The 27,887-nt window shown below is 36.1% G+C and overlaps 1 protein-coding gene across 3 annotated transcripts in view; it reads right to left on the reverse strand.

The window, feature by feature from the left end:
* Positions 1-640: 640 nt before the first annotated feature.
* Positions 641-27,887, reverse strand: part of FGFR1OP2 (FGFR1 oncogene partner 2) — a 38,978-nt gene continuing 11,731 nt past the window's right edge. For 2 of the 3 annotated variants that reach the window (XM_043965668.1, XM_043965669.1), the window contains exons 3-7: positions 23,290-23,407; positions 11,754-11,896; positions 6,172-6,285; positions 3,412-3,525; positions 641-1,194 (exon numbers count right to left, since the gene is read on the reverse strand). In XM_043965668.1, the coding sequence (XP_043821603.1) occupies positions 1,057-1,194; positions 3,412-3,525; positions 6,172-6,285; positions 11,754-11,896; positions 23,290-23,407 (627 nt within the window). In that variant the 3' untranslated portion in view covers positions 641-1,056. The remainder of the gene's footprint in view (positions 1,195-3,411; positions 3,526-6,171; positions 6,286-11,753; positions 11,897-23,289; positions 23,408-27,887) is intronic. The other variant, XM_043965670.1, reaches the window with a different exon arrangement.

Consider the following 27,887-nt stretch of genomic DNA (forward strand, 5'->3'; position numbering starts at 1 on the left):
ATAAATAAAACAAGCCTTTACAAGGAATAAAGGGTTTGTTTGCTTTTTTGAAATAAACCAGTTGAAAAGTTGATATTTACTATTAACAAGGCTAAAAATAAATACATCGGTTTTCTTTTTGCCCACTTCAAATCTCTAATCCTGGCTTGCTATATCAGGCTTTCCAACTGTGACAGCTGGGTAATGGATGGGTTAATATTCCCAAAATCAACCAGAAAACAAACCTGACCAAATTAATATTAAGGAAACCAAACCTAACCTTTTCCCCCCCTAAAGTAGTAGTTCAACCTACTGAATAAACTTGTCTTCTATATGGTTTTCTTTCTCAGAAAGTAGTATAGCTTTCTTTTTCATTACTGAAAAGATAGTTTCTACATTTCTTCACCTTCAGTAAGTTATAGACAGTTATTACCCAAAATGTCATTATCAGTTATGGTATGTTGCTCGCTAAAACAAAAGCACCTCTTAGGATCTAGGCTTGAGGAACAAACATATCCAGTTTATGGCCTATGGCACAAAACCAAAAGATTCTCAATCTCTGAAAAAAAATTATTTGATAGCCTTGACATGTTTGAAAGGTATTTCTTAAGAAATGTAAAGGTAGGCCCAGTACATTTTCTAGCCTTCATATCAAATAGAGTCCAAGATAAGAAATGTGGATTTAAAAAAAAATGGTATAACTACATAAATTCTATGTAGAGCTTTATTTATAAAGAAGAAAAATAACATGGCAGGGGCCTAGTACAATCAGTAGTTTCTATACATGAGAACTTTTTATTTATTTTTTTTTACCAAATAACAATGGCTTAAAGTTTCCATCTTCCCATTAAAATTTTTAATAGGAAAAGTCAATGACAACCAAATATTGATCTTCTGCTAATATCTTTTAAAAATGTCATTTGCCAGTGTACAATACATAATATAAAAAGAATGAAATGAAGGGCTGATTTAAGATTGTGATTTTTCTGGTGCTCAATTCATTAACTTTTTAAGTAAACCCTGGTTCCTTATTAGGAGCTGTGCAATAGAAAGAAGCTCAGTGATTTTCCAGGTTCTTCAGCTCTTCCTCAGGCTCAAATCACTGTTGGTTACCAATGCTGACAAAGACGTACTCTCTGATGCATCATCTTTCTTGAGGCTCAGGAATGATTCTCGAGTTATTTGAAGGATTTCTCTCAAGCCTTTGTTTTCTTGCTATAAGAATATACACAAAACCACACATACATCAAGGTGCTTATTAAAAAGGGTAAATTTGGGGGCGGGGGGAAGAGATATGATGCAGAAGTAACCAATCAAAAACATTTCATAACTGCAAAAATACTATATAATTTTGGTCTAAAATTGTGATTTCATCAGTATATGTATACTGGTATGTAAACTTCCTCCACCAATGTAGGTTAATAACATGCCCATAACTTAACAGTTTTAGAGCTGTCTATAGCCCTGAGATATTAAGTGGTTTACCAATGGTCACATAGCTAGAATATGTCAAGAAACATTTTTTAGGATTCAGTTTCCTCAAATGCAAGATGACAGGGCTGGACTAGATGTCTCCAAAGGTCCCTTCCATCTGCCATGAGTCTATGTGAATAAAGCCAATTTTTCTGATTCCAAGGCCAGCCCCTCTACCCATTATACCAAACTATCTCACATAAAGAGTATACTAAATGGGGTAAGCTAGGTGGTGCAGTGGAAAGAGCACCGGCCCTGGAGTCAGGAGGACCTGAATTCAAATCTGGCCTCAGACACTTGACACTTACTAGCTATGTGACCCTGAGCAAGTCACTTAACCCCAATTACCTCACAAAAAAAAAAAAAAGAGTATACTAAAGAATAAATGTAGCTATCAGCCTACATCAGGAGAACATATTTTTCTAGAGTAGAAGAATGTGTATTGCCTGCCAAAATGTTTACTTCCTTTTCCATGTGGCCATATTCCTTAATCATGTTAGTTTTAGATCTAAAGAGGAACTTAGAGATTATATAGTTCAACCACCCTCATTGTATAAAGAAAAACCTGCATTTGAAGGAGGTCACACATTTGGCAGAGTATCCTGGGACTAGAACCTGTTTTAGAATTAGCAATCTCTTTTTCTTTACATTGTGCTATAATATACTAGTAAGAAACCATTCTTTTTGCCTCCTTCATGATCCCTCACCAGTGCTTGAAAAGAAGAGCTGTTGCGTAGTTTGTGATTTTAAGAATGTTGGCTACTAGTGCAAATTTTTGGTTAACTTTTAATAATGATTTTCTTGGGGCGGCTAGGTGGCGCAGTGGATAAAGCGCTGGCCTTGGATTCAGGAGTACCTGAGTTTAAATCCAGCCTCAGACACTTGACACTTACTAGCTGTGTGACCCTGGGCAAGTCACTTAACCCCCATTGCCCCGCAAAAAACCCCAAAAACAACAAAAAAAATTAATGCTTTTCCTTTTTTTTTGGGGGGGGGGAAGGGCAGGGTAATGAGTGTTAAGTGATTTGCCCAAGGTCACACAGCTAGTAAGTGTCAAGTGTCTGAGGCTGCATTTGAACTGGGGTCCTCCTGAATCCAGGACTGGTGCTTTGTCCACTTCGCCACCTAGCTGCCCAAATCATGATTATTTTCAAGGGAGTTTTATTTTAATCTTTCACTGATATATACCATATCTTCATTAGTCTTATTTTATGCTTTAGTAGCATACAGAACATAGCTACTCATTAAAGAGTTGTCTCTTTAATGTACCTGGCCATCTGTTATTAAATCTGTCAAAAAACTGTCATTAAATATTTTCAAAATGATTTTTTCCCCTGTGAGACACTTATTCCACTGAATTGAGAACAATGGCTCCAGTTTCTACAGCTACAAACCAAGTGCCCAAAGCATTTATATCCCACCAAAGAATGTAATTAGATTTAGAAAGAATGCTATGCCTATTTATGAAGAATTTATAAAAATTATGTATGAAAATACTAACATAAATGAATATGAGTACAGTGATTTGGTGAAATTAAACAGGGGTGGTTTTAAAATCAATTATCACTAATTACTACTAGTGGTCTGTCAAATGATTACTGGCCTTAACCAGGAACAGAAGGACTATATAACTTTATAAACTTTTTATACAGTGAAGAGGATCTGTGTTTAAAGGTACTTAATGCATACCAACTCTATCATCTAAATAAGAAGAACATATATTTCATACCTGAGTACAAAAACACATTTCTAAACAGCTGGCAGAAGCACACCCTTAAGTTGTTCAGATTCAAAAAGAACAATGCACCCTTAAACACCAGCTGGGTTTTCTTACTAGCTGAAACATGACTGCCATTTTTTCAAAAGTCAAACAAAGTAGTGCTATATTAGACTGCTCTCTCTGACAAAAACATTTTTAGCACTGGCTATTTCAATTTATAGCTGGAATTTAAAACTTACTTCGAGTTGAAAAATTCGTTCCTGCTCCTTGCAACCCTGCTGTTCATCAATTTCAATAGCTTTCCTCATTACTGCTGCCATTTCAGTAATCTGGTCCACATGTACTTGTAATTCCTTAAAAATAAGAGGGGACGCAGGGAGAAAGAATATCAGATCATAATATTATTTCTTCAGTTTATCAAAAATGTTTCCAGAGCTTCCTCCTAACTTTGTGCTGCCATATTAAATCTATATTCTAAAAGGTGCCAAGCATAACCAGTTATAGGAATGTCAACTTAAAATGCATATACTTTAATGGAAGACAAACATCAAAACTCATAACTCATACTCAGTTAAAAAAGTGGTTAAAAAACCGCATTTTCATTCTGCTTACGCTCTTTACATTGTTATTTCCATAAAAGAAGAATAAATCTGTTTTTTTTTCTTTCTAATGCCATATGGAATGTCACTAAAAAACAAATAGGTGATTCTACCTCCTACTTTTACCTTTACTTTCCAAGTATGATTTTCTCTGCAGATTTTTATTATTCAGAGTTTGTAAATCTGCGCTGTTGCAATCACATTTAAGCAAATTAGTTTAAAAAATCTTTAAAATGAAAGATCAATCATTTCAGAGATAATTCATTTTCCTTGTAAATAACTGATATACTAAAATCTCAGATCAGTAATTAAGGAATATTTTACTAAAAGTGTTAACCAAAATAAAATTGTAATTTATGTTCTAAAATGAGCTATAATCTGGGAATTTAAGCTATGTCTACTACAAAAGGCAATGTGGTATAGTAGAAAGAATACTGGCCTTGGAATAATAAGGTCTAGTTTATGTCTTAGTTCTCAAATTTAGTAGCTGTATAACTGTTAAAGGACAAGTCATTTAACCTCTCTGCTTTAAATCCTTATTTATAAAATGAGGATATTGATGAAAATAGTTGAGTTTTTAGGAGGCTCAAATGAATACCTCCATATATACTTTATGTACACATAATGCACATATAGACATGTAAGCTGCTATTTATTTTTTTGCTATTTATTATTAATAACCAGAGTTTCAATTTTCTCTCTTCTATAAAATAAGAATATTTTTATTACCATCTCCCAGAGCTGTGATGCTCAAATGAAATGATGCACTGAATAAATATATAGAATACATAAAGAAAATTAGCACAGCCACAGTATGGAATTCCAACCATCTAACTTTTCTGACCAACTGAAAACGTAGGCTAAGTTTATCCATTAGTTTGGTAGGAAAAGCTATATGTAAAAAAAAAAAAAACCAACAAAACGTATTGATGGTTTCGATTATGCCTTCATGACAAACCTGTCCAAGGATGCACTATTTTTACAAAGACAACTGGAAGTATTACTTCTATGATAAAAATGAAGTACATTTATAAGTAAATAGAGTCAGAAAACCACCAACAGCAACCAAATTAACATTATGTCATTATTAACTCTTAGGGTTGTTTCATCAAACCTAACTAATACTTATTCAAAATCTAAAGGTGAGCCCCTATGAGAGGAATACTTGAGCTTCCAAATGGAAGCATGAAAGATAATGCTCTACATTCCAAATTTTGCCACAGCAAAGTTCTATTACAAGAAAAATTTATGTAGAATACAAAATGCCCAAATCCCACTCAAATTGCCCCACTTCTAAACACAACTGAATGCTAATATAATTCAAGCACTTTAGTAACATTGAATTGTCACATAAATATATCAGACTCTTTATACCAAGCTTAAAATTACAGGAGTTAAGAGCGACTTTAGAGGCTAGAAATTCAAGAAATTCAAGATGACAGTTCACACTTATGATCTCTAAATAAATACTTAAATCTTTAAAGAAAATGCCACAGACTTTTTAATAGGCATGAAAGGCAACCCCTCTGCTTTTAATACTGATTTTAAAAATAAGGGAAAATTTGAATAGCAGTCCCTTCAACACAATGTATTACTCAATTCCTTACATCAATCCCTTATAATCTCTAAGACACAGGCCTTCCACTTCATTTAAAATGCATGACACACCTGACCTTGAAGCAACAGAAGAAATACTTTATCTAATTGTGACAGTTATGAAATGTAGAACTGGCCTAACAATCCTGAAATGATTTCAACTTCTCGTTAATTATCCTTTAACAAACATTATTTGGTTCACAAAATCTATTTGATAAATCAACTTAAATTACTGTCAAGAAAATAATTCCTTTGATGTCCCAGAAGTACAAAAATAAGGTTCTAATCAATAGTTCTTAAAAAACAAAAAACTCGGGGCAGCTAGGTGGTGCAGTGGATAGAGCACCCGCCCTGGAGTCAGAAGTACCTGAGTTCAAATCCAGCCTCAGACACTTGACACTTACTAGCTGTGTGACTCTGGGCAAGTCACTTAACCCCAATTGCCTCACTAAAAAAAAACAACAACAAAAAACCCTCTAAAACTTTATGCAGCAACAGCCAACAAAAACAAAGAAATGGAAGGCTCATTCTATCTGATGTTATATAACCTTAAAAGAAAAAACTTTATATGTCATGTATTCTGTAATATAAGGTACACATTACATCATGAGAATGAATGCGAGTGGAGGGCTATACTCTGCACTTTCACGCTTTTGTTTGGCAGTCACAAGCATATTTTATTAATTACTTTTTAGTCATTTCACAATTTCATTATCTTAAAATCCAATGTTAAGAGTTAAAATATCAAACACTGGCACCCCCCCTCCAAACAACCCCCCAAAGTCAATTGTTTTATTAGTGTACATTTAGATTTGCTTCCAAGTGCCTTCTCTCCAGTCCATGCTGAGTTGCTTCAAGGATTCGTCGAGGTGCACCAAGGAAGATTCCTTCGGGGCTGTGACGGTGTACCATGTCAATCTGTAGTACAGAGTCATTATAATGTTAATACGGATATGATCCGTAATTTAAAAATTGAATGAGTTAGTTCATGCGTGTTAGCCAATTGCTATTACTTGAAAAAAAATTTTTTTAAAAGAGTTCCAAAAAGACATCAGTTAAAAAAGGATTAAAAATTAGTCATTATTTGGGCTAAAATCAGCCCTTCCCAACTTCCCACTTATATTAAAATATGTGCTCAAAAACATAATTGTGGGCACATATATATATATATATATATATATATATATATATATATATATATATATATATATATATATATATATTTACAGCAGAGTGTAGCTCCAAGTGACGGATTGCTTGTTCTAAAATGCTGCCTTTTATGATAACCTTTTTTTGGTTTTGTTTGTTTTTGTTTTTGCAGGGCAATGAGGGTTAAGTGACTTGCCCAGGGTTACACAGCTAGTAAGTGTCAAGTGTCTGAGGCTGGATTTGAACTCAGGTCTTCCTGAATCCAGGGCTGGTGCTTTATCCACTGCGCCACCTAGCTGCCCCTGCCTTTATGCTATCTTAAAAATTGTTCCTTTTGGGTAAAAATTTAAAAATCACAAAACACCAATCTATATATTAGTTAGAATTAATAACAACAAGAAAGGACTTTTAATTAATTAGGACTTTGGACAAGTAGATCTGCATAGTAAAAGAAGGGTTAAAGAGTACTAGAAAAATAATGTCTAATTGTTCAAAAAAAGATCAAGATAACTGGTACAATCTTAATTCAACCTATTTCTTTTATAGTCACTACTGGAATGAGACTAGAAAGTCCATCATTTCAGATTCCAGCATAGAGTCTTTGGCAGGATTGCGTGTTTTATTTGTTTTCCTAGAGAGGTAAAATCTTATTGTTCTGGAGTAGAAATATGTCAAAAGATGTCATTTCTAAAATGTAAGATGTTTTGGGACTTCATAGGAATTACATTTTTTTATCGATAATTTCATATCAACTCACCATTAACATTTTTTAATATTAACATCATATGGTTTTAGCATTACCTTTACTCTGCAACAGTTGGATTTTTATAAAAAATCCAGTGAGAATGCCACTTGAATTTCCAAGGACTACATTTAGATAAAATTTTGCATTGTACCATTCCCGATTTTGTAAATTTATTCTATTTATTGTTCTACTGACTTAACGCAGGGCTTCTGATAAATTATTCCTGTGTTACAAATTATCTAAAGAACTTTATATATTGAATTTTAAAGCTACTAAAACTAAGCACCTCATGGATTTTTGTATTCTTCCAATACTCAGCCTCATAATGCCAAGAAAGTATAACTTCATCATTCTGAGTACTCTCTCCAGTGACACAGAGAACTCTCACAGATTTTTCCATGAGCTTTTATGTCTAAAAACACCCCCTACCTTATGACCAACCATTTGGTAATGAGCAATTCTTACCCTAAGTGCAAAGTTATTTTCAAATAACAAAGAAATACTTTATATTAATGCCCTTAATGCTATAGTTTAGTAATTCAGATAGTTAAAAAGCCATTTTTTTTTTTTGGGTGAAGCAATTGGGGTTAAGTGACTTGCCCAGGGTCACAAAACTAGCAAGTGTCAAGTGTCTGAGGTCAGATTTTAACTCAGGTCATCCTGAATTCAGGGCCAGTGCTCTATCCACTGCACCACCTAGCTGCCCCAAGACTTTTCAATAACCATTACAAACTGCTGCATAGTCTAGATAGCAACCCAGTTAGGATCAATTTCATCATTAATATTTTAATTAAATAACTATGGCTCTGTCCTGTGGAAAAACAAGAAAAACCAATTTGCAGTAAGTTGCATATAAGAAGGGATTTCTTTTTTAAAAATATTTTAATTGCTATCTTTTGTTTTTGTTATGTATATTTCCTACTGCACCCCTACCTCTAAGAATGATCCCTTCACAGCATTTAGTTTCCAACTTATGTATTATTGTCCCTGTGTATAGTTTTCCTGAGTCTTCTTATTTTACTTTAGTGTGTGTGTATGTTTCCATGTTTTTCTGTATTAATCATGTTTTTTGTTTCTTACAGCACAGTAATATACCATTATAATCATGCATCACAATTTGTTCAGTCATTCTCTAACTGATAGGCTGTTTCCTGGTCATTGCTAACACAAAAGTGTTGCTATAAATATTTTGGTGAATATAGGGCCTTTCTTTTTGCCACTAGCCTTCCTGCAACATATACCTAGCAGTGGAATCTCTGATTCAAAGGAAATGGACATTTAATTTTTAATTTTTTTTGCAATTTCATAGTGCTTTCTAGAATGGCTGGATTAATTTACAGCTCTACCAGCAATACATCAGTGTTTCAGTCTTTCCATTACCTCTATAACATTGACTACTCTCATCTGTTAGCTTTGGTGATTTACTGGTTAAAGATAAAACTTCATAGATTTAAAAAAATTTTTTTAATTTAAAAATATTTTTTAGATTTTTTGTACTAAATCTATGATTTTACTTTAGTATTACTACCATTTTGGTTATAGTGGAATGAGCAACCGAGAACACTGAATAATCCTGCATTTACTTAAGCTGGTTCTTTATTTCTAGAACTTCTGTTTTGTAATTGCAACAATATAGGTATTGAATGTACTTTGGTAGATTGACTACCAGGATATTTTATGCATTTTGTAGTTATTGTGAATGGGATATCCGTTTCTATTATTTCCTCCTGGCTTTTGTTTTTGCTAAATAGATTGCTATCGATTTTTTTTCTCATAAAAGTATTTTATTATTTTATAGTTACACGTAGAAATAGTTTTCAACATGCTATCGATTTTTATTGGTTTATTTTGTAGCCTGTACCTTTACTGATGCTTTTGTTTCAATCAGATTCTATGCTGACTTCCTAGGATTTTCTTAGTAAATGATCTTGCCCTCTGCCAACAAGACAAAAACAGTTTAGTCTCCTTTTTGTCTATCTTTATGTCTACAGTGTCTTTCTTGTCTTAGTGCTATTGCAAGCATTTTCAGAACTATGTCAAATAATAGTGGGAAAAAGAGGCATCCTTGCTTTACTTTTGGATTTATAAAGAATGCTAGGTTTTGGTTTTAGATCCTTTGCTGACTATACATTATAGAGCTTTTTTTCCAACAGAATAAATGAGTGCTGTTTTTTTCAAAGGTTTGTGCATAAATAATTATGTGGTTTGGAATTTTAAAAAAATGATAATGTTCAACCATCGGTGCCTTTAATATTAAAATTCTAATTTGATCACAGTGAATGAACTGTCAGATAAATTACAATAATTCTTTGGCCATGATTTAATTTACATTTTAAAATAAACATCCATTAGTGATGCTGGTCTATAGCTCTCTTCTTTGCTTTATGCTTTCCTATTTTTTTTTTTTTTAGTGAGGCAATTGGGGTTAAGTGACTTGCCCAGGGTCACACAGCTAGTAAGTGTTAAGTGTCTGAGGCTGGGATTTGAACTCAGGTACTCCTGACTCCAGGGCCGGTGCTCTATCCACTGCGCCACCTAGCTGCCCCTACGCTTTCCTATGTTAATCAGCCAATAAACACTTATTAAGTATGTACTACGCAGGGGCAGCTAGGTGGCACAGTGGATAAAGCACCGGCCCTGGATTCAGGAGGACCTGAGTTGAAATCCGGCCTCAGACACTTAACACTTACTAGCTGTGTGACCCTGGGCAAGTCACTTAACCCTCACTGCCCAGCAAAAAATAAAAATAAAATAAAAACAAACAAAAAGAATAGCATAAGTATTCATTTTAATCCAATTAACTGTATGTACATCCATCTGGACTAGGGGTTCCTTAATAGCTTCTAGTTCAATTTCCTTTACTTAAAATCACTTAGTGCTATTATTGGTTATTTTATAATTTTGTAATAATCCTCTATTACACAGAATTCTAAGTTTTGTTGACATCTAACTACATGTAGTAAGTTTTGGTAATTGCTTTTATTTCTTTTGAGTTGTGATTTTAATTGTTCACTTTTGTTCATTTGATTTACCATTCTTTTTAATCAAGTTAGAGGTTTATGTATTTTGTTAATTTCCCCCCAAGAGCCACATTTTAACTGAATAACTTTTTAAATTGGTTTTTATCAGTTGTATAGCCTTTTGTTTTCCAATTCAATGTTTCTCTAATTTTCAAGATTTTCTTTTATGTACTTATTTTAAGTTTGCTTATTTGTTGGTTTTCTAACCTTTAAAACTGTATATTTAGTTTATTAGTCATCTCTTTTAAAATTTTCTTAATGTATGTTTTTAGGGATACAATTTAGGAATAGCTTCATCTTAGAAATCTTGCTAAGTTATCTTGTTATTATTATTGTCTTTCATATAGTTACTGGCTTTTATGATTTGTTCTTTGAACCACTCATTGTTTTGGATTTCATTATTAAATCTCTATAGGTTGTATCTTTTGCTTGTGCTCTATGAATTGATTACTATTTTTATTTTGTTATGGTACACAATGGACATTTAATATTACTGTACTTTTACATCTATTTGAAATTTGTGCTGTGTAGTATTGAGAAATATGAATATTCTTTAGCAGTCCCATTCAGAAGGCACTGTAAGCCTTTTTTTTCTAAATTTTTAATAGTTTGTTGAGTTCTAGATCTTCCTCTTTGCTTATATTGCTGTTCATTTGTTCAGCTGAGAGAGAAATATTAATTATGATTATCCTTCATGACCATCTCCTAAGAATGTAGGTTAGTATTAGCCAGTCTACTTTCCCAGCTTTTTCTTACACAACAAAACCATGGATGACTAAAGAGGTGAATGGCTAAAAGCACACACTAATTTCTGCCTTGCCTGCTTTTTCATCTCACAGAAAGTGAGGTAAATTGACAATCTCATTTTTTTCTTGGTGATCTAGAGGAAAGATATTGTTAAAGGAATTTTGGCCCAAAAACCCTTTTATTCTTGTCCTGAATTTTCAATTGCTAAATTCTGAGAACAGGTAAATTAAGTTCTTCCAGAATAAGTAATAAGTTGTCTCAGTACTTAAAGATAAGTAATAAATTGTTTCAAGAGTTTAAAATACACCTGAATAAGTTATCATTCTGTTGTTTGCTGTTTTCTTTTTTCCCCTAGAGTTTCCAGTATTTTCATTTTCTGGAAGTCATTTTGAAATAGATAAAGGAAGAATATCAAAATATTCTTTAAATACTTATCTTAGAAAAACAGAATTTTGAATAAAGACACCTCTATTTCTCTAACTAAACTGTTTTAATAAATCAGACAAAAGATAAAAGTAAACATCAGAATTTAAGGTAGGACATCAAACATGAGAGATACACTTTGCAAATAAAGAACAGAAACGGAAGAAATTACAGTTGAAAAGACAATGAGGCTTCTGTCATTCGTGAGTGTTTTTTTTTATCTGAACAAAACAAAGTAAACCAAGTTAATCCATACATCCCCTTTTCATTTTTAAAAGTTAAGACAAAAAGGAAAAATATACCTTGGAATGTTGCTCCTTTAACTTCATTATAATACCTGGGTCATCCTTTTTGCTGGCCATCAGCAACCTGAACATCTGCTCTCGATATTTGCTCATTATGAGTTCTAAAGCAGATTGGTGTTCTTCAAGAGATGTGCGTAATTCTATACAAAATTAAAATTCACTTTATTTCAATTTTAGAATAAAAAGGCAAAGTAATTCTTTTGGTACAAAAAAAAGCAAGACATCTTTTGTTAAAACTTGATGAAAATACAAACAAAAAAAGAGATTACTCATCAATTGATTATTTTACTCTAGAAAAAAGATGCTGGAGCTAGCTGACAGAGCTGCATCCTCTCCTTGCAGGGAAGAAGTTTACTTAAGCACAGTATCTTTAACAGATGGTATTAAGGGACCTTAAAGATGGGTAGGAGAAGTGCAAATGTAAGCAGAGAGCAGCATAACAATATCACCAGAAGACACCAGTGGTACTACAATATCAGAGGCATGTGCCCTGGTCACAAATACTTCCCTTCTGTTTAACACATGCATGATCCCCTATGGGGTCCACATTCTCATTAAGGATATATATACATATATGTGGGAGAATGATATCAGGGCCAACTGATAGACTGATCCTTTTACTTCCTTCTAATGTATAATTTTCTTGGCTTGAAATTCAAGTTTTGGGGCTTGTGAAACCACCTACAGTCTAATCCTTCATTTCCTACCCAACTGGACTATCTGCAATCTTCACATTGCTATAACTTAAGAAGCCTTAGATAAAGACAGCCTATCTTTAAATATTTAAAGGTTTATCATATATTAGAAGTATCTTCATTTTATTTCTTGGCATAAATGGGCTAGAACTAGTGCCAAAGGGTAGATGCTGAAGGAAGAAGATCTGGTTCAATATAAAGGAAGGAACTTAAGAACCAGAGACATTAAAAAAAATTGCATGGGCTGACTCGGTGTATTTCTCACACTGAAAGTCTTCAAGTTGAGTTTGGATATTACCTACACAGGATCCTGTAAATGGGATTTATTTCAATTAAAACAGATATTAAGTATATGCAAATAACTTTGTACAAGTTAAAATGTGAACAGTGGGGGGAAAAAGGTTAAAGAACGGACTGAAATATTGAGGACAGAGAAAATACCTCTGGGAGAAACCAGGAGAGGATTTGTAGAGGGAATAGCAACTAAACTGAGTCTAGAAGGAAGAGAAGTGTTTCAAAATACTAAGATATAGAAGCAATCCATTAAAAGCATTATTTAGGTAAGGAATTAGGCCTAACCCCAGAGTTCTCAGGTACAATCCTCCTTATCTTTTAAAGTATTGCTCAAATACCATTTATATTCCTCCTCCAAGCTGGTAATGGCCTTTTTCCTTCCTTGGACCACACAGAACACATTCTCTTTCTCTTTCCTGTACTTATCATGTATTGCGGTACTTTGTTCATGTGCAATATTCCCTTCCTACTAGAATGTATGCTTCACTGAAGGCAGGAATCCTATCTTTGTACCTCCCTCAGGACATAGCACAGTACCCTGCATATAGCAGACAATTAATAAAATGCTTATTGAATGAATGAATGACATTAGTAGCTGCAAAACTCTGAACAGGAGCACATATTCTCAGTCCAAGTAGGATGATAAATGTTACTGGGCCTGATGGATGGGTTGTAAGCAGTTGCTGTATAAAACCCAAAACAAAGAGTCCACATGATCTGTACTGTTTTTTGGGAGAGTGGGATAAAGGTCTACCAATGATGCTGAACACAAACAGGCTGTGGTAAAGGTGAAGTACAAACAGAAAGAAAAAGGAAAGGGGAATTGGGCAGAAAGGTTACTTCTTTGCTGCCTCTGCTAACTTGGACAAGCAAAAGCATCCAATGTAGTAACTGAATCTGTGGGCAATATTGTGTCCTGTAAGTCCTCTGCCTCTATTTTTTTTTTTTTGGGTGAGGCAATTGGGGTTAAGTGACTTGCCCAGGGTCACACAGATATTAAGTGTTAAGTGTCTGAGGCTGGATCTGAACTCAGGTCCTCCTGAATCCAGGGCTGGTGCTCTATCCACTGCACCACCTAGCTGCCCTTGCCTCTATGTCTTTAAGGGAAAAGAATGTTTATCTGTTCTCCAGGAACTTCATTGTTTTTTCAATTACTTAGGCTTCAACACCCTTTTTGGGCAATCTTGCCATTTACCTTGTAGTAGTCCTATATTCTATTAGGTCCTCTTCCTCTTGTCTTTGCTCCTTGCCACTTCTCTGAGCACCCAGGCATCCCAAAGCCGTCCAGGATAATGTGATACTGAAGTCTACCCCCCCTGCCCCAGCCATTTCCCTTTCTTTCCCTCCTACCACATTCACACACACTGCTTTTCCTGACCTGGGATGCCCAGACTCCAGTGGGCTCCTGCCTGCTCACACAGCTTGGAAGAACCAGTGGTGTGGGGGCAGCTAGGTGGCGCAGTGGATAAAGCACTGGCCCTGGATTCAGGAGGACCTGAGTTCAGATCCAGCCTCAGACACTGACACTTACTAGCTATGTGACCCTGGGCAAGTCACTTAACCCTCACTGCCCCGCCAAAAACAAACAAAACAAAACAAAACAAACAAAAATCCAGTGGTGGCTGACTATTCCACAGACACACCTTGCCACGCTCTGCCAACCCCTAGCACTGTTATCTGGTCTGTTGCTGACTCTTTTTAAAAAAAAAAAAAAAAGGTAAATCATGTCACTGACAGCAAGAAGGCTGAAGGGCAATTTAGCCTTCCTAGGGAAAGTGTGTTTACACATAATTTGTGATAGAACAGTCACAGTCCACTCTTCTCTCTCCCACCTCAACCCCACCCCTACCTTCCCCATTTCCCCCCAGAAAGGAAAGGCAAATTTTAAATGCTCTGAACGTCTTTTAGTGTTCTGTCATGAAACATGAACATTTGGGAGTCACAAAGACTTCCCACATGGCCCTGTATTATTATTGTCACTGCTGGCATATGAACTGAATTGATGAGATTCCCACAATAGGATCATCATAAAAGGATCTGAACAGATTTAAAACCCGAAGGGACCTTAGAAATCATCTAGTCCAGACTCTATATTTTACAGATGAGCAAACTGAGGCAGAGAGAGATGAAATGACTTATCTAAGGTCACAAAGGTAGCAGAGCTAGGCTTCAAGATCAAGTCCTCTGGCACCACATCCACTATACTACAGGTTTTTCATTGTGTCTGTTGCTGACTCTTAGTACTGCCAGGCCTCTCAATCTGCCACTTCTTTTATATATTGCTTACTCTAATTAAAAGTGTGTGTTCTATTTGTATCCTCAGTGCTTATGACAGTGGGTGACAATAGTAAGCACTTTGATTCCAGTTCTTTGTTACCACAAAGAAGGTTGTGACTACTTTCACACTGCTATATAGAACAGGTTTCCATCAATGTGCTCTTCGGTTTCACGAGATTTAGGACTGGGAGGTACCTTGAAAGTCTTGTAGTCAGAAACCCTTATTTTTCAGATGAAGAAACTAAGGAGTTAAGTCACTTGGTCCCATTGGGAGTAAACAGTAGGTCCTCTGACTCCCAAATCTAGTCCTTATGCTGCTTTTTATTCTTCTTGACCTCTCAAAGGTACTTGCTACATTTTCCCCAGGTTTCTATGACACTGAACTTTTATCATTTTCCTTCTGCCTTTCTGACGGATGCTTTGCTAGTTTAATATTCTTTTTTCACCCGTCAAGTGTAGGTGTTCCCTAGGATTCTATCCAGGCCTCTGTACTAGGTTCTCTATATACCATTCCTCAGTGATCTCATGGCTTCAAATACAATTTCTATGCAATAGCTCCCAAATCTCCCCAGAGTTCCAGTTCTATATTTTCAACTGGATGCTAGCACTTAACACACTTAACATGTCTAAAATCAAACATCATCTTTTTTTTCCCCAAACATGACCCCTCTTCTAACTTCTCTACCTAATAGCCAGAGTCATCTTTAATTCTTCTACCCTGCAATTTCTTTTGCATCTGTCACCATCCTTTTAATCCCCCTCCAATCCACTGCTGACTATAAGAGTGACATGCTCAGATATGTACTTCAGCAATATCCCTTTGGCATGAACTTGGAACAGCCTGGAGAGTGGGAAAGACTTGAGGCAGGGAGACCAGTCAGGAGTCTTTTTTAATGGTCTAGGGAAGAGCCGATGAAGGCATAAACTAGTGTAATGGCTATGTGAGTGGACGCAAGTGGTGTTGTGAAGGTAAATCTATGAATGGATATGTGTGCTGAAGGAGAATGCAGAGTAAAGGATGACTCTGAGGTTGTGAACCTGAGTGCCTGGAAGAACAGTAATTCCCTTAATAGAAATAGAGAAATTGGGAAGGAGATGGGTTTTGGGAGAAAGATAATGAGTTCTGTTTTGGATATGCTGAGTTTGAAATGCCTAGAGTATATTCAGTTCCAAATGTCCAGGTGATGTGGGACTGGCGCTCAGGAGAAGAGATCAGGGCTGGCTAGGTAGATCTGGGAGTTATCTACACCGAGAGGCTAACTGAACCCATGGGAACTGATGAAGAACCGATGGGAACAAGACAGTGTAGAGAGAGAAGAGAAGGTGGACCAGGATATATCTTGTGGTACACATTTAGTTACAGGGTGAAATATGGATAAGCCAGCAAAGCATACTGAGAAGTTAGTTGCCAGATGGGTAGGAAGAGAAACAAAAGCAACTAGTTACATGAAAACCCAGAGAGGAAAGGCTATTTAGGGAAAGAAGGTGGTGAACAGTGTCAAATATGATAGCGAGAGGTCAAGAAGGATGAGGACTGAGAAAAGGCTATCAGATCTGGGAAGTATAAGATTAATTTTAACAAGGTTAACAAGTTAACAAGGGTAACTTCGGAGAGAACAGTTTCAGCTGAGTGATGGAGTCAAAAGCCAAACTGCAACGGACTGCAACGTGAATAAGAATGGCTGAAAAAGTTACGGTATATGAATATGATGGAATACTTTTGTGCTATAAGAAATGATGAAGGGGTAGAGCCAAGATAGTGGAGAGAAGCCAGCAAGTTGCCTGAGTTCTCCTTCGGTTTCCGCAAAAAGAATATTAAATCAAGCCTCTAAACGGATTCTGAAACTACAGAACCTACAAAAAGACAGAGAGACACAATCTTCCAAACTGAGATAATTTAGAAGACTTCAGGAAAAGTTGGTCTCACTCGGGCAAAAGGGGAGTGCAGCGCATGCACAGGCAAGTCAGCAGGAAGCTCTAGGCCACAGCTGAGCAATGGAGGTCCTTTGATCCTGTCTCAGCAAGCTGGTGGCACAGCAGGCCAGTGGTGAGATCCACCAGCACCAGCTGAGAGGGCAGGCTGCCAGCTAGAAGGCCATCTACAAGACAGGAACAACCATGCCAGGCGATCCCAGCATGCACCGGGAGCAAGTGCAGGGAGCAAGGCCAGGGCAGTGAGAAATCCACAAGTCATAGAGGCCTCAGAGTAGAAAGCCAGTGACATAGCCCCTATCCCCTAGCAAAAGGAACTTGAAACAGTGACCCTGGTGCCCCAGGAGCAGACCTCAACTTAAAAAAAAAAAAAAAAAGGCCGTAATGAGTAAAACAAAAAAGAGCTCTTACCACCGAGAGCTTCTGTGTTGATAGGGAAGAGCTAAACACAAACTCAGATGAGGACAATACTATCAAATTGCCTAAATGTTCCTTTCCTCAAGAGGAAAGATGAATTGGTCTCAAGACCAAAAAACCTTCTTCAAAGCTCTCAAAAAAGGATTTTAAAAATCAACTGATAATGATTAGAGAGATGCAAATTAAAACAACTCTGAGGTACCACCTGACACCTATCAGATTGGCTAAAATGACAAAAAAGGAAGATAATAAATGTTGGAGAGGCTGTGGGAAAATTGGAACACTAATGCATTGTTGGTGGAGCTGTGAACTGATCCAACCATTCTGGAGAGCAATTTGGAATTATGCCCAAAGGGCAATAAAGCTGTGCATACCCTTTGACCCAGCAATTCCACTTTTAGGTCTTTTTCCTAAAGAAATCATGGAAGGGGGAAAGGGACCCACATGTACAAAAATATTTATAGCTGCTCTTTACGGGGTAGCAAGGAATTGGAAGTTGAGGGGGTGCCCATCAATTGGGGAATGGCTGGACAAGTTGTGGTATATGAATACAATGGAATACTATTGTGCTGTAAGAAATGATGAGCAAGAGGAGTTCAGAGAAACCTGGAGGGTCTTATGTGAGCTGATGATGAGTGAGATGAGTAGAACCAGAAGAACAATGTACACAGTATCATCAACATTGAGTGTTGATCTACTGTGATGGACTATATTCTTCTCACCAATGCAATGGTACAGAAGAGTTCAAGGGAACTCATGATAGAAGAGGATCTCCAAATCCAAGAAAAAAGAAAAAAGAACTGTGGAGTATGGATGCTGATTGAATCATACTATTTCTTTTGTTTTGGGTGCTGTTGGTTTTTTTTTTCTATTTTGAGGTTTTGCATCACTGCTCTGATTTTTTCTCTTGTAACAGGATTTAATGCAGAAATAGGATTAATGTTATTATGTGTACATATATGTGTGTGTATATATATGTATATGTATATGTATATAGATATATAGATATATAGTTATAACCTATATCAGATTACCTGCTGTCTAGGGGAGGGGGAAGGAAGGGAGGGGAGGGAGGGAGAAAAACCTGAAATTGTAAAGCTTGTATAAATAAAAGTTGAGAACTATCTTTACATGTAACGGAAAAAATAAAAGACTTTATATGTAAAAAATAAAAAATTCATTTGGCCAAATGGAAAAGGTGGTGCATAATCTGACTGAAGAAAAGAATGCCTTAAAAATTTGAATTGGACAGCAATTCCTGAGACACTAGGAATCAGTCAAACAGAATCAAAAGAATGAAAAAATAGAAGAAAATGTGAAATACCTCATTGGAAAGACAAGTGACCTGGGAAAATAGATTCAGGAGAGACAATTTGAGAATTATTAGATTGCCTGAAAGCCATGACCATAAAAAGAGTCTAGACACCATATTCCAGAAAATTATCAAGGAGAACTGCCCTGATATTATAGAATCAGAGGATAAAATTGTCATTGAAAGAATCTACCAATCACCTCCTGAAAGAGACCCCAAAAGGAAAACTCCAAGGAATATTGTAGCCAAATTCCAGAATTATCAGGTGAAGGAGGAAAATACTGCAAACAGCCAGAAAGAAGCAATTTAATTATCACAGAGCCACAGTCAGGATTGCACAGGACCTGGCAGCTTCAACATTAAAGGACTGCAAGGCTTGGAATATGATATTCCAAAAGGCAAAGGAGCTTGGATTGCAGCCAAGAATCTATTACCCAGCAAAATTGATCATTCTCTTTCAGGGGAAAAGATGGACCAGAACTGAATAGAAAATTCGATCTTAACATACAAGACTCGAGAGAAGTTTAAAAAGGTAAACGGGGAAAAAAAGTTATTCAATAACATTAAACTGTTTACACCCCTACATGGGAAAATAATACTTATAACTCTTGAGGACTGTGTATATATATATATATATATATATGTATGTATATTTGGGCAGACAGAAAGATTATACACAGAGGGTATAAATATAAATTGTCCTTGATGTGATGATATAAAGAAAATTAAGGGGTTAAAAAAAGGAGTTTATGGGGAGAAGAGGAAAGGGGAGGTGGAATGGGGTTAATTGCATCATATGAAGAGGTACAAAAAACCTATTACAATAGAGGGAAAGGGAAGGGTGAACATTGTTTCAACCTTACTCTCACTAGATTTGATTCAAAGAGGGAATAACATACATTCATTTGGATAAAGAAATATAGCTTATTCTTTAGGGAAGTAAAAGAGTTAGGGGAAACGGGGGGGGGGGGAGGGGAGAGTGGACTGATAGGAAGGCAGAAGCAAGGGAGAAAAGGGTAAAGAAAAGGGAGGGGAGCTGATTGGGGGAGGCAGGGGTAAGAAGCAAAATGTTGGTGAGGAGGAATAGGGTGAAAGAAGGGGGGAAAAGTACAAAGGAGGTAAATAGAATGGAGGGAAACAGACAGTAATAATAACCATGAATGTGAATGAGATGAACTCTGCCATAAAATGGAAGTGAATAGCAGAGTGGATCAAAAACTAGAATCCTTACAATATGCTGTTTACCAGAAACACATTCGAAACAGAGAGATACACACAGAGTAAAGGTAAAAGGTTGGAGCAGAAAATATTATGCTTCACCTGAAGTCAAAAAAGCAGGGGTAGCAATCCTTATTTCAGACAAAGCAAAGGCAAAAATAGATCTAATTAAAAGAGATAAAGAAACTACATCTTGCTAAAATGTATCATAGATAATGAAGCAATCAATACTAAACATGTATGCGCCAAGTGGTATAGCATCCAAATTCTTAGAGGAAAAGTTGAATGAGTTACAAGAGGAAATAGCAAAACTATACTAGTGGGGGATCTGAATCTTCTCCTCTCAGAATTAGATAAATCTAGCCACAAAATAAATAACAAAGAAGCTAAAGAGGTGAATAGAATGTTAGAAAAGTTAGACATGATAGATGTCTGGAGAAAACTGAATGGGGATAGAAAAGAATATACCTTTTTCTCAGCAGTACATGGCACATATTCAAAAACTGACCATGTATTAGGGCACAAAAACCTCATAGTCAAATGTAGAAAGGCAGAAATAGTAAATGCATGCTTCTCAGATCATGATGCAATAAAAATTACATGTAATAAAGAGCCATGGAAAGGTAGACTGAAAATTAATTGGAAACTAAATAATTTCATTCTAAAGAATGAGTGGGTCAAACAACAAATCATAGAAACAATCAATAACTTCATCCAAGAGAATGACAATAATGAGACAACATACCAAAATATATGGGATGCAGCCAAAGCAGTGGTTAAGGGAAATTTTATATCTCTAAATGTTTACATCAATAAAAAAGAGAAAGAGGAGATCAATGAATTGGGCATGCAACTTAAAAAGCTAGAAAAAGAACAAATTAAAAATCCCCAATAAAATACTAAATTAGACATCCCGAAAATTAAAGGAGAAATTAATAAAATTGAAAGCAAGAAAATTCTAGAATTAATCAATAAAATTAAGAGTTGGTTTTATGAAAAAAATCAATAAAATGGAAGAAAGAAGAAAACCAAAATTACCAGTATCAAAAATGAAAGGGGTGGGGCAGCTAGATGGTGCAGTGGATAGAGCACCAGCCCTGGATTCAGGAGAACCTGAGTTCAAATCCAGCCTCAGACACTTAACACTTACTAGCTGTGTGACCCTGGGCAAGTCACTTAACCCCAACTGCCTCACCAAAAAAAAAAAAAAAAAATCAAAAGGGGTGATTTCACCACCAATGAAGTGGAAATTAAAGCAATAATTAGGAACTATTTTGCCCAACTGTATGCCAATCAATTTGACAATCTAAATGAAATAGATAAATATTTACAAAAATACAAACTGCCCAGGTTAACTGAAGAGGAAATAAAATCCTTAAATAAATCCGTATCAGAAAAAAGAAATTAAACAAGCCATTAATGAACTCCCTAAGAAAAAATCTCCAGGGCCAGATGGGTTTACAAGTGAATTCTACCTAACATTTAAAGAACAATTAATTCCAATATTATTCAAATTATTTGGAAAAACAGGTGAAGAAGGAGTTCTACCAAATTCCTTTTATGACACAAATATGGTGTTGATACCAAAACCAGGCAGAGCCAAAATGGAGAAAGAAATATTGATGCAAACATCTTAAATAAGATAATAGCTAGGAGATTACAGGATAATATACTATGACCAGGTGGGATTTATACCAGGAATGCAGGAAAACTATCAACATAATCAAGCACATCAATAAGAAAACTAACCAAAATCATATGATTATCTCAATAGATGCAGAGAAAGGAGCAGTTAGGTGGTGCAGTGGATAGAGCACTGGCCCTGGAGTCAGGAGGACCTGAGTTCAAATCCGGCCTCAGACACTTAACAATTACTAGCTGTGTGACCCTAGGCAAGTCACTTAACCCCAATTGCCTCACCAAAAAAAAAAAAAAAAAAAAAAAAAAAAGATGCAGAGAAAGCTTTTTGACAAAATACAGCACCCAATTCCTAATAAAAACACTAGAGAGCTTAGGAATAGGTGGAGCTTTCCTTAAAATAATAAGCAGTATCTGCCTAATACAATCAGCAAACATTATATGTAATGGAGATAAGAAGTTAGAGGCCTTCCCAATAAGATCAGGGGTGAAACAGGGATGTCCATTATCACCTCTATTATTTAATATTGTACTAGAGGGGCAGCTAGATGGCGCAGTGGATAGAGCACCAGCCCCGAAGTCAGGAGGACCTGAGTTCAAATCCGGCCTCAGACACTTGACACTTACTAGCTGTGTAACCCTGGGCAAATCACTTAACCCCAATTGCCTCACCCCCCCAAAAAATATTGTACTAGAAATGTTATCAGAGAAGAAAAAGGAATTAAAGGAATTAGAATAGGCAAGGAGGAAACAAAACTATCACTCTTTGCAAATGATATGATGGTATACTTAGAGTATCCTAGAGAATCAACTCAAAAATTACTTGAAACAATTAACAAATTTAGCAAAGTAGCAGGATATAAAATAAATTCACTTAAATCATCAGCATTTCTGTACATGACCAACAAAGTCCAGCAGCAAGAGATAGAAAGAGGAAATACCATTTAAAGTAACGGTAGACAATATAAAATACTTGGGAGTCTACCTGCCAAAACAAACCCAGGAATTCTATGAACACAACTACCAAACACTTTTCACACAAATCAAATCAGATCTAAATAATTGGAAAAATATTAATTGCTCATAGATAGGCCGAGCTAATATAATAAAAATGACAATTCTACCTAAATTAATTTACCTATTCAGTGCCATATCAATCAGACTACCTAAAAATTATATTATAGAGCTAGAAAAAATAACAAAATTCACCTGGAAAAACAAAAGGTCAAGAATATCAAGGGAACTAATGAAAAAAAAATGCACAGGAAGGTGGATTAATTGTACCAAATCTGAAGTTCTGAAGCAGTCATCACAACTATTTGGTACTGGCTAAGAAATAGAGCAGAGGATCAATGGAATAGGCTAGGCACAGGAGACATACCTACATAGTTCTAAGAGAAAGAGTGAACCAAGCAAGAGAGAGGTCAGAGAGAGCGGCAGGAGAGGGCAAAGAGAAAGCAACCCTGGTGTGGCTGAGGTGGGTCACTACACATTGATCTAAGCCAACTGGTTATAGGTTCATTCAGTTCCATTGATTGACATGATGAGGGTGGTCTAGAGAGTATGCAAAAGGACAAATTCCAGTCTAGGTGCTTCCAAACAAAAGAACCAGTCTCCATTTCCTTTGTTCCCTTGGGCTCATCCCATGCAGGAGCTGAACTTTCTGGGGTGAGGGAGAGAAGGCACTAAAACTGTTCTCTGGGTATCCCCTAGAAACCCATAATTAATAATCATTTTCTCACAAACTTACCTTTATTTTCTTGCTGCAATTCTCTGATTTGTCTGTTTTCTTGCTGAATTCCCATAACTAATGTAGAACGTGGTCGGTGTCTTGCAACCTCATTAAGTTCTTGAATTTCTTCTTGATACTAAAGATTGAAGAAAAATAATTTCATAAAAGACATTAATAATCATTTTATTTTAAAAGATCAGAACCTGACTTTTTCAGTGACAGTTACTCACTATTTCTTACAAATCAATAAGCAATTTACTCTGAGTGGTCCTTTCTTGAGGATTACTCCTCAAGATCAGTGAATGAAGATGTCATGAGCTGTGATTTTACTACCATAGGGGAACTCCTGATGGCATTTTTGTGTAATTTTTTTCCTATTAATTTGAAAAACTCATCAGTCATTTTTATATTTCAGTTCTAAGAATTGTTTACAGTACAGTACAGAACTTACATCATTAGTATTAAGCTGAGTAGGTAGGGAGATGTATTAACTGTTTGAGAGGGTCAGCTAGGTGGCGCAGTAGATAAAGCACCAGACTTGGATTCAGTAGTACCTGAGTTCAAATCCAGCCTCAAGACACTTGACACTTACTAGCTGTGTGACCCTGGGCAAGTCACTTAACCCCCACTGCCCCACAAAAAAAAAACTAGAATCAACTGTTTGAGATAATTAGAACAATGAAATGTAAATGTTAGTTTATTTCACTAATTCCAGTTTACCGTATTTTTTATTAAAAGCTATACTACATGTCTCTCTGTATTCTTGAAAAGCTTGCTATATAGTAAAATTCTGAAAATTAAGTATTTTATTATTGACTTACATTAAGAAATCAGAATGGCATTCCTGAAGAAAAAAATCCCCAATGCCTTGAAATGACAACTTTTGACCTATCCCCAAAGTACATGGGGAATTATAGTTCACTACGTGTATATTTTGTATCGCCTTTTTCTTTTTCTTTTTTTTTGGTGGGGCAATGAGGGTTAAGTGACTTGCCCAGCATCACACAGCTAGTAAATGTCAAGTGTCTGAGGCCAGATTTGAACTTAGGTCCTCCTGATTCCAGAGCTGGTGCTTTATCCACTGTGCCATCTAGTTTGTGTCCCTTTATAGCACTTTTTCAACTACGACATCAGTTTATTACTGCTGCTATTTCTCTTGATTACTGGGGACAAAGGAAAAACATCCAAGCCTAATGATCCCAATTTTCTAGTAAGTGCTCATGGAACTTTGACGTAGAAATTTGCTATTAGTGGAGCTAGGCTGCAAAATTATACTTTAGCAGCATATAACTTGACCTTGTATGCTATTAAACCTGAAAATCTCAATGCTGGAAGCTTGAGATTTTGTAAAATAAGGATATGCTTCCTTTAAAAATTCTGTAACCAGGGAATTTGTAAAAATAAGAGCCATTCTTCAAATGACAGTCAAAGGATACAAACAGGCAGTTATCAGAGGAAGAATTAAAGCTATCAATAGTTATATAAAAATGCTTTAAATCATGAATAAAACAAAAAAAATGCAAATTAGAGCAACTCTAAGATACCACCTCACACCTATCAAATTGCCTAAGAAGATAGAAAAGGAAAATGACAAATCCTGGAGGAAAGATGGGAAAAAAGGTACACTAATACCTTGCTGGTGGAGCTGTGAATTGGTCCAACAATTCTGGTGGTGTTTTTTTTTTGTATGATGCAATTGGGGTTAAGTGACTTGCCCAGGGTCACAAAGCTAGTAAGTGTCAAGTGTCTGAGGCCAGATCCAAACCCAGGTCCTCCTGAATCCAGGGCCGGTGCTCTATCCACTGTGCCACCTAGCTGCCCCCAACAATTCTGGAGAACAATTTGGAACTATGCTCAAAGGAATATAAACTATCTATACCCTCTGACCCAGCAATACTGCTGTTAGGTCTATATCCCAAAGAGATCAAAGGAAAAGGACCCATATGTACAAAAAAATTAAAGCTGCTCTTTTTGTGGTGGGAAAAAGTAGGAAATTGAGGGGATGCGCATCAATTGGTGAATGGTTGATGGTGTGGATGTGATGGAATATTATATTGTAAAAAAGGAAAGCAGATAGTTTCAGAAAAACCTGGGAAGACTTATATGAATTGATACAGAGTGAAGTGAGCAGAACCAGAAGAAAAGTATACACAGAAACAGCAAGATCGTAAAGATAATCAACTATGAAAGACTTAGCAACTCTGATCACTGCAATGACCATGACAATTCCAGAAGACTCATGATGAAAAGTACTATCCACTATCCACTTACAGAGAGAGAACTAATAAGACTCAGTGCAAACTGAAGTATTTTTTTCTCTTATAAATTTTTTCTTGTTTTAATTCCACTCCCATCTCTCCACCCCAGAAGATGGCTAATGTGGAAATACGTTTTGAATGACTTCATATGTATAATGGCCCGAAGTAAGGAAAACCTGAGTTAAAATCCACCCTCAGACACTTATGTAACCCATGGCAAGTCACTTAACCCTATTTGCCTCAATTTCCTCATCTGTAAAATGAGTTGGAAAAGGAAATGGCAGAACCACTCTAGTATCTTTGCCAAGAAAACCCCCCAAAATGGGTCATGAAAAGTCAGACATGGCTGAACAACAACAAAAAACACTTCTTGCCTTCTTAATGGGTTGGGGAGGGGTGGAAAACAGGAGAAAGTTTAGAACTGCAAATAAAAATAAAATTTAAAAACGGTGAAAAAAATTCCCTAACTTTGGAATTCTGTAAAATGAATTTGCTTAAAATTAAGAATACTCAAAGTGTATTAAACAGTATCCAGGGGCCTTCAGAAGAAAAGAGATAAGAAAGTAATGCCCTATATTTTGGAGTTTCAGAGTTGAGGTGCTGGATAGGCTAGGACTCTCCCACTTATGTAAACCACCCCATTATCCTCAAACCTTACTGGGGGCTCCTCCTCCTCTCACATTGACAAGCACATGGGCAGGGTAGTATGTATTAACATGGGAATGATGTGGTTCAGGTATTTTAACATGCTTTGCTTTTTCCCAGTTACACATGGTATTGATTCTACAGCCTAGCTTCTTAAACTGTGGGTCATGACCCTAATATGGGGTCACAAAAAATTTGGCAATGATAAAAGGTTATGTATACCTATTTTACATAACTAGATACCCTGGGTCATGTAAAAATTTCTTGTGAGAAAAGGGGTTGTGAATGGAAAAAATTTAATAAGTCCTATTCTATATACTAGGGATTGTAGGCACTATAGATTTTAAGCAAATGTTAATGGATTGGCCTGGCAACCTAACTACAATGTTTCCATGGGAAAACATACTCCTTACAACTTACATCAGAACACAGCCCTGAGAGTACTCAGAGTACTTGAGTTAGTTTTAGCAATGGAAACACTATACCTCTAGGCACATTACCAGTTGTAAATGTCCTACTTAAAAGAAAAGAAAATGTGCATGTGTATTTTTAACATTTTAAGTGCATCCTGCTTTAATGCCAATGTTTCTAAAGAACACATGTCCTTGAGCAGACTGTCAAAATGAAAAATTATGGCAGTACTTCTAACAGTGCATTTTAAATTCACTAAAAAAATGCATTACTGTGCAAAACTGTTGTTAAAATGAATTATCTGGTGACAGTCATAAGCAATTTCAATTAATAGTACTTTTTAAAAAGGTATGCTAGCAGGAACAAAATGTATTACCTCTTTAATTTGTGAAAGCATACAGGTTATAGTAGGAGGCAATATAATAGGAGGTCCAATAGAAAGACCTCTAGATGTAGAGAATTTCAGTTCACATACTGTGTATGAAGTTGACTACCTGTGTAAACTTAGGAAGGGAAGTCACTTTACCTCTCTACGTTCAGTTTCCTCTTCTGTAAAATGAGGGGTTTGGACTAGATAGCTTTGAAGGTCACTTACCAGCTTTAGTTCTATGACCCTATGAACTTCATCTGGCAGAAAAGAAAGTGTATGAAATGGAACTATAAGAAAAAAGCAGGTGAGGGGCAGCTAGATGGCGCAGTGGATAGAGCACCGGCCCTGGAGTCAGGAGGACCTGAGTTCAAATCCGGCCTCAGACACTTGACACTTACTAGCTATGTGACCCTGGGCAAGTCACTTAACCCCCATTGACTCACAAAAAAAAAAAGAAAAAAAAAAAGAAAAAAGAAAAAAGCAGGTAAGACTATCTGTACCCAAATATATTAAATTTAACATAAACATTAATTAAATACTACATAATGCCAATGTTTAAAATTAAGCTCTTAATTTAAAATGTCAAATTACTTTAAAAAAAATTTATTTATTTACTTTTTTGCCAGGCAATGAGGGTTAAGTGACTTGCCCAGGGTCACACAGCTAGTGTCAAGTGTCTGAGGCCAGATTTGAACGCAGGTCCTCCTGAATCCAGGATCAGTGCTTTATCCACTGCGCCACCTAGCAGCCCCCAGTCAAATTACTTTTAAGTTCTAAGACTGCTAAGAATAATCTTTACATTTCTAAATGAAGTTCTATTGTATATAAAAACCATTCTTAGGTTACAGGCCCTGGATTTGGCCCTCTAGCAGTAGTTTGCTTATTCCTACATCATAGATGCAAATAGGTACTAGCTAAATACTGATGTAGCT

Source organism: Dromiciops gliroides, chromosome 5, assembly GCF_019393635.1.
Source record: "Dromiciops gliroides isolate mDroGli1 chromosome 5, mDroGli1.pri, whole genome shotgun sequence".
NCBI lineage: Eukaryota > Metazoa > Chordata > Mammalia > Microbiotheria > Microbiotheriidae > Dromiciops > Dromiciops gliroides.